Here is an 8367-nt window from a genome sequence, read left to right on the forward strand (position 1 = left end):
CCTCGATATAATTTGGAATTAAATGAAACAAATATATAATCAATTTCTACTAAATATATTACATGATATAATAGTACATTTAGTTATACATATGTTTGATAATATTTATATTATTTATTCACTATACGATAAAACTGGTAGTAATTTTCCATTGCAATTTCCAAATCCGATTCTGACGCCATCTTCGTTTATGCAGTAACCACGGAGTATGACAGTGTCGCCATCTTGAAGAAACTTTCGTTCTTCTCCATTGAGAAGACGGATGGGCTTCGTACCTTTCCACGAAATTTCGAGCATACTTCCGTAGGAGTCCGGAGTCTAAACACAAAAAATATTAGGTAGTAAAAATTAAAAAATAATTTCATATACGAATATTTTCCTTAGAAGTAATATATTGTAATTACTGTATTGTAATTACATTTATATATATTTGAAGTTGGGACATAATGATGAACTTTCTTGTATATGTATCAAATATTTGATACTTTACATTTCATTACAGTTACTACATATGACATTTGGTGGGCTTATATACCTCAGAGGCAGTATTAAATCCAGAGACACATCCTAAATGTTCAGTCGTTTGCCTTATTACATCCTATAGAAATACTTACTATTATCTATTGTCTTTACTCTTATGCATTAGTGCTATTTGGTAGTTTTATTTCTTAAAAAAAACATCAAAGGTAAACAGAGAACAATAAGTAATAATTATAAGTCAAGTTTTCTGCTAATTCTTCTTCTGCTGCTCGATTGAGTGGTAGGTACAATCTAAAATAGGACTATTCAAAAGCGTTTATATTAAGTTTATTTCATTAAAGATTATTTCTATCCTTTAATAATTCATTACTCACATCTCCACTAATGGTGCCGGAACCCAGCAAATCTCCGGGTCTTAAGTTGCAGCCAGTGACGGTCTGCTGAGCGAGTTGTTGTTTCGCAGTCCAGTACAAATATTTATAATTCGAGCGACTTATAGTCGTTACAACTGGTGATTTTTCAGCTGTATATGAAAAATAAAAGTACGTTAAAATTATACATAACAAAGTAGGTATGTACATTAATTACTTGTACCTACCAGGGCGATCGAGTTTAACACGGTGTTTTATTTTGTTAAATATATTTTAATGGTGTTTATGTATATATTTTTTAGGAAGTACACCCATGTATATTTATGTACATACTAGCAGACCTCGCTGTTCTACCATATAAATATATATAATACATATGTCATATAATATAAAATCGCTATTCAAAAATAGGGGTTGATGGTAGAAGGGAACCCCAGATTTTCAGGCTTGTGTGTATTTTTTATTACCACAATTAAAAAAATGTTTCCTAAGAATAAAAAGAAATGTTATAGTTAGGGACAGCCCTTATCACTTAGGGGTAGTTTGTAGCCGATTTTCAGACCTACTGAATATGCATATAAAATTGGATAAAAATCCGCCAAGTCGTTTCGGAATTAACGGCCAAGAAGTATGGTACTAACAACTAACTAATAACTAACTTGTGACATGAGAATTTTATATATAAGAAAAATAAAAAAGCAAAACTTCATCTAAATACAAATTTTGACACAAATCGTAAAGCAAGCAAAGAATATGTATAAAGACGGATTTAATTTCTGCCTAACAATTCAAAGGGCAGCCTAGCCATTACTCCAGGAGCTAGGCCGCCCTATAAATCTTGTTAGGCAACCCTATATGGTCTTTTGAATAAACCTGGTTCTTCAGGAGACCTAGTGATAAGATGGAATATATATATTTCACTCACATTGTATATCTACCTCCAATCTGATATCGAAATTGAATTTATCATCATGTTTTAAATAGTCGAAGGGTATGGGATTCTGTGGGAAGTTATCCACGGCGTATGGTTTTAGTGCTTCCACGGTTAGAATCCACGGGGACACGGAGGTCCCAAGGTTTTTGGCTGTGAAAGGTCCCAGCGGTATATATTCCCATTTCTGGATGTCTCTGGCTATAAAATATAACAAAATATGTTAGTCGTAGCAATTATATATAACATTGAATATTAACTTTTGAATACAGTTCACATTGTAAACTGTATTCTAAACTTTGACAAAATGAAAGTCAATTTGCATATTATCTAAAATACTACATGTATGTATTCGTTCCCAATGTGTTGTTGGACAATATTTGTGAGAAGGAATAAATAGAATTATTATTATATATAATTATTATTTGCAATTTTTATAGTTCGTGTGGCTACTTATGCTTCAGCAAGCTTTAGTCTCCTGCTGATACAATCGACGTATGGATATAGGAATTTAATTTTAATTGAGAAAAACAAAACTTGTCACTTGACATAAGTTTTACAAATATTAAATTACCACTCCAATCATTCATGAGTACAAATCCAAAGATATGTTCCTCAGCTTCCTTGGCAGTGACCCTTTGACCAAGTGCAGTAGGCGGGCCTCCCACGAAGCACGCCACTTCTAACTCGAAGTCCATCAGGCGACACGGGCCGAAGTGGGGATCAGCACCTTAATTTAGTTGGTTTATTAAACGCAACTAAAATGGCAAACGAACTCAGAGCTCACCGGATGGTAAGTGGTAACTGTAGCTTATGAAAGTTGTGTTATGAAGCTAACTAAAAGTCAGCTGCGGTCCCGAGGGTAGGTTAAGGAGTAGAACGCTCACAAAAATTAATTAGTAATACCCACCCGGTTTTGAACCGGGAAAAATTACTAATTACTGATTTTTTTTCTATCAAATCAAGTTAAATCAATATATTAGATACCTAGATAGATAATAGTCAACAGGTTGTAATGTGGTGTAATACATGTCAGCTGATGGTATTTATTTCTGCATTTATTTCTTTTCGACTGCTGCATCTGCGTTTTATTTCCTCGCATACATTTAGGATTTCTATATAATCATGTGTTTTATGTACCAAGATGCATTGTTTATAGTTTTTAGGACTTAATTTTGGTAGCGCTCTTGATTATTAGAATTCAATATTATAATGATTTGTGAATCCCCAAAGCTTAAAACTATATGTCCATATGAGCATTAAAATTGAATAATGACTTAACTGATAAAGCCTGCGCAGAGGAGAGACATTTAAGCTAAATTTCGTTTACATTAGATGAAACAAAATTATCTCAATAGTACCTCGTCTGCACAGATCCTGTTATTATATGTACCTTCAACTGGCTGCGTTTGTCCGTACGGTCTACGTATGGGTGTGCCAGATATTACTATAGAACTAGATCGGCCGTGGTAACCAACCGGCAGATGCTTCCTAAAGTGAAAACAAAAAATTGTAATATCTAACTTGTTACCTTATTAATCTTACTAATATTATAAACACGAAAGTTTGTGAGTATGGATGTTTTTCCCTTTCACGCAAAAACTACAGAACGAATTTTGATGAAATTTTACAGTAATATAAATTACTGTAAAATTTAACACATGGGCTTTAATTTAAAGAGATATTATGTAATTTGGGGGATGCAGACGAAGTTGTGCGCGTCAGCTAGTCTCTATATATAATAAAATCTTAATATCATGACGATACAAAAACCATCTGTTTGTGTTAGCTTTCACGTTAAAACGGCTGCAGAAATTAAAACTTTAAAATAATTGCGATTGCGATGCTATGATGGAAATCAAGCTATCTGATGGCCCTCCATAGGTTAGAAGGTTATTTTTGTAGAAAAATTCTGCACGTCTTTGTAAACTTTAGACTAGAAAGTCTACCTTGGTAACCTTATTTTTAACGCGGAGAAAACGTTCGAATAGGTCAAATTCGTCCGGGGGAAGGGGTGGGACATGTAAGATTTGTACTCACTAACAACTCCACGGTGTACGCCGAAAGCCAAAAGCGCGTACACGGTCAAGGGCGGATCCAGCTTTGGCGCCAGGAGGGAGTCACATAGTCGTGGTCAAGTCAAGAACTTATAATTTAATTTTGATAACAATAGATACAAGTAATAAGTAGGTATTTTATTATGTAAATACTGTACTTAAAGATATTAATAAAATCTGTATGGTGACAAAATGTATAAATAAAATCATTATGTTCAATTAGTGGTCACCTAAATCCTTAGGTCGTAGGCTTAGGTCTCCCTAACTCCCATAATGGCTCCTATGACCCCCCTCCTGGATCCGCCGTTGTACTCGGTACGCCGCAGCATGCCACAGGAACTATATTTAAATTCTATCGCGACAACCTTCATATTTATATTCTACCTCAATATAATAATGTCTTACCAGTTCGGCATGAGAGCGTTCTCCTTACTTCTGAACATGATGCCAACGTTAGTGGCGTGATGTATAGACGAATAAAAATCTGTATAGTCCCCGATTTCAGCTGGAACGTGCATTTTCGCTTCACTCTGTTTAATGAATGCTCTGAAACACAAATTAATTCAATAAATAGGTAATACTACTTTGTACTGAAAATGTAATTGTACTGTATTTTTTTAATGAAATAAATATTTCTGAACTTGCATTGGGACATCTAGTAAATCTAATAAACCAAGTAGAGATATTATTATTCGTCGTAATTAATATAAATAAGAGTTTTAACATAAGTAGCTATCATTTCTTTTTCCAAATACATTTCGGATATATATTAATTGCAATTTTTTGTTTGTGCGTTTTTTTCTAACAGTAAAATACGAAAGGAAAATTTTGTATAACGTACAGACGTTATAGAAAATGTTCCTTTCGTATTTTGAATACCAGTCTGACTTAACTATTTCTACAGCAACTAGCAACTTTTTTGCTTTCAAACTATGTTTCCGTTTGATGACCATGAGATATGGTAGTGAAATTACAGGAATTGGTACATGTGATACAAGAGCTACAATCAATGTTGTGCTGCTCATGTCAGCAGTGACCGCATAGTGAGATGATTACCTTGATCTGAGTTCATTATCGTTCTGCAATGTTGTATTGGAAACATCTAAGAGATTTTGAAGTGTGCCTCTAGCTTCAATCCAGTGTAATTTCGTCAAACCCATAAATCCATTAAGTTTCTCCTCCTAAAAATAATAATAATTACATCTTTCTTCACGCCTGATTACTTATGCAGTATACAGAGACAGTTGCGTGCTCTTGGAGTCATGTCCTCTATTTGCATTACACCAATATGCTCTTTTTATTTTCTACTCTACTTCTCACATTCCATCAGAACGACGTTGACCACAGGCAGAGTCTATGTGTGTGTAAGAAACGCCTCTTTCATGTCATTGTATTTAAATAATTATTGTTAAATTTTTGCCTAATATATTTAAATTCAAATAGTCCAGATTGGCTGCACGCACAACGGCCCGAATGAGAGGCTAATTGCGGAGACTGGAGTCCAACATACATTAAATAGTCCAGATTGGACCAAGATGACATGGCCGACTTGTAATTGTTTACTTATGGATAATTACTCGACTGTAATGTGGATGTGTAACAATAACTGGAAAAGGGGACTATCGGTAATGTAGAATAGTATCTATAAAACTTTACTGCTAACTATGTGGGTACTCGAACAAATACTCCAATAGACTATTGCTATTGAGCAAAAACAACATATGCATGACGACTAGGGTCCTAACAGGACACTGCAAATTAAACAAGCAATGGCTAAACTAGGCCTATGCACGACATGAATCTGCAGATTCTGCCAAACTGAAGAGCTACACATCCGCCGCCGCCGCGCGCGGCGCCGTGCACGAACGCCGCTACACATCCTATGTGGTTGTAGCCCACTCATGCATAAACGAAATATCTCCTTTGGAAAGTTTACACTCTTTCCCGAGGAGATAAAAACCATCGCTCCTAAGAATATCCTTCAATTCTTGTCCCTGACGGGTCTAGGTAGCGAACTTTGAAAAAGGGCGAGCACAATAGATCTATGTAGGTCGCAGTGCTACAGGTGCTACAAATATATGACAATAGCCCAAACAACCCAATAATAATGTGGGTACATTAATTTAGTGAACTTGTCGCTAACAATGTACCATGTCAGATTCACCTAAACGCGGTTTGCCATGGAAACTATCATGTTTCATTCCTGGGGAATCCACCACGATGGGCTAACTGTGTTCTTATCCCATTATCTTTCAATGGTGGGTACCATTACGCCAGCATAAACCGTTAGTAGGCAGGTACCAATACCATACTATTATCATGTACGTCTATTAAAAATAATAATTAAATATTGATTGTATACCACTAGGCGACAACAGTGAAACACATATTATTGAATCTAGTGGAATATTCTGTTATTTAATTCAGATTTTATTCGTAAACAACTGATTTGCATACTCGGTCAATATGTTGTTTATTAACTCTGTTGCCTATTTAATTATGAATCGTCGTTATTTACAATAAGTACAAAGTAAGTATTCATTTTTTCAAAAACAGTATTTGTTGGCCGCGTTGTCCTTTAACCGAACGACCGGGGTGAGTGCAGATGGCACTTCAAACCTGCGGAAGGACTGAAGGTCATCTGCCTGACGGATACGACTTGATTCTGAGGGCACCGCTGTGGGTTCGAACCTCGGGTCAGGCGGTCGTAATTTCGATCATTTGAATTGGACGGGGGGTAGATCGGAAGTGGCAAAGTACCAGCAAACTAGTATAGATACTTAACTAATTTTAAAGTGTCTAAAATTGGGGGACGGGAAGCACTATTAAATTATGAAGTATAGATTCATACGTGTGATACGTATGAATCTCGATGTAAGATATTAGAGATGCACTTTAAATTATTGCAAAGAGAGAAACTCCTTTATAAGTACTTCTCCTCTTTAATAACTATATTCTTTGGAAGTTATAAGTATATACTTTTACAATTTTTTTTAATACTTTGTAACACTGCTAGGTGCTGCTGCTGCTGCTAATTACCTAATGGATTTATATTATTTTGTTTAACTCGGCGACAATTAGCATATGTGAGACCGCAAATATTCAGTGCGGAAACTTGACTACCATTACGACCTTCTCTAATGGTGATCAAATTCCGACCGTTATTGAGTTTACACCCATATGGCTATTAGGAATATCAGACAGATACATATTATCTTACATAGTAAGTAGGTATACTACTTACCTTGTTTATATACTTTATAGATTACTTACCTTGAATACATGTTGCTTGTCTTTCAGTAAAGGTCCATTAAACAGATGTGACACCACATTTAGATCTAATATCCAGTCTCCAATAGCTACTCCGATATGTTTGACATCCTACAAACATGTTAATATTGCCTACATTCACAATAAATAAAAAGAATCATCAAAATCGTACATACAATTTATGAAGTTTATAATAGTTGATATGCATAAATCGTCATATTACTGCTGATATAGAGGTATTCATGGGTAAAAATACATACATGTCAGTAGTAACAATAAAATAAGCAAGGGCGAAGCAATGATAACAATAGATTTCAATAGGTATCTCTTTTTTCAAAACGGCTAATAAACTGCCTAATAAAGTACCTACTTTTTAAATTGAACGTATTATAAATACTCATTGACTTTTAATATACTGTGAACTATTTTATTAGTAAAATGAGATAAAACTTACATTTTTAGGCGAAGTGAATACACCATAGGGTAGATTTTCTATCGGAAAGTCTGAATTAGGTCCATATTCAATGTAAGATTTCATAGTCACCAAAACTTTATTTTACTGGCAGGGAAGAATCCAAAGATTACTTTACTGGTAAATAACACTTAAATACTGGCACTCACAGTGTGATACCGCTCGGAATAACTTTATAGACTAGTAAAGTTGTTTTTAGTGGATGCGTATAGGTTATATTTTTCTTGTTATGGAAATGAGCTGACGGGTGAGTAGCTTCGTTCGTTCGCCGGCCGGCGCGTCGCTTAACACTGTTGTATGTCAAGGTCATTAGTGACTGAGATACACTTTCATTATCATTGGGAAAGTGATATTGTCATTCCCTACTTATCTACATACGATCGACGTAAGCTGGAACGTTTTTGGTATCATTGACCGGTTTTGTAATATGGGGATGAAGGGATCTAGTTCTAAGCTAAGCAGAGATGGTATTATAGGTATTAGAAACTACCTTACGAGAAACCTATTAGAAAATAAAGTTAAAGACCACACGGACGAAGTCGCGGGTACAACTAGTTAGTAATATAATGCTACAAATAAACTTTCAATCAAATATATATTTTAATTTTAAAATTATATAAATAGAATTATTTACATGTCCATGACATAGTGTTGATATCTCTAGGCAGTATCTGCGTGGGATGACGCAGCACTCCTCGAACAGGCTCCTTGTTCAGAGTCAGGGTGTTGTGAAATTCCGCTACTGCCTGGAAACAGGTTATAGCTGTAACATAACCATAGTACAAT

The 8367-nt window shown here is 35.1% G+C and overlaps 1 protein-coding gene across 1 annotated transcript; it reads right to left on the reverse strand.

Annotated features, from left to right (window-relative positions):
- Positions 1-62: 62 nt before the first annotated feature.
- Positions 63-7842, reverse strand: LOC131851211 (fumarylacetoacetase). Its single transcript, XM_059201667.1, has 9 exons — positions 7564-7842; positions 7113-7220; positions 4896-5020; positions 4245-4385; positions 3176-3273; positions 2357-2512; positions 1777-1983; positions 855-1003; positions 63-318 (listed from the first exon to the last, which is right to left on the reverse strand). Exons 1-9 carry the CDS (start codon positions 7645-7647, stop codon positions 115-117), a joined length of 1272 nt encoding a protein of 423 aa, XP_059057650.1. The 5' UTR covers positions 7648-7842; the 3' UTR covers positions 63-114.
- Between the last annotated feature and the right edge of the window lie 525 nt (positions 7843-8367).

Source organism: Achroia grisella, unplaced genomic scaffold (assembly GCF_030625045.1).
Source record: "Achroia grisella isolate CSIRO2021 unplaced genomic scaffold, CSIRO_AGI_Agris_v1 utg782, whole genome shotgun sequence".
NCBI lineage: Eukaryota > Metazoa > Arthropoda > Insecta > Lepidoptera > Pyralidae > Achroia > Achroia grisella.

Coding starts and splice junctions, on each gene's coding strand:
- LOC131851211 (XM_059201667.1), bottom strand. CDS start 7,647: ATGAAATCTTACATTGAATATGGACCTAATTCAGACTTTCCGATAGAA. Junction 4,386..4,895: donor GATAATGAACTCAGATCAAG/GTAATCATCTCA, acceptor TTTGTGTTTCAG/AGCATTCATTAAACAGAGTG. Junction 319..854: donor CCGGCACCATTAGTGGAGAT/GTGAGTAATGAA, acceptor TTTTGTGTTTAG/ACTCCGGACTCCTACGGAAG.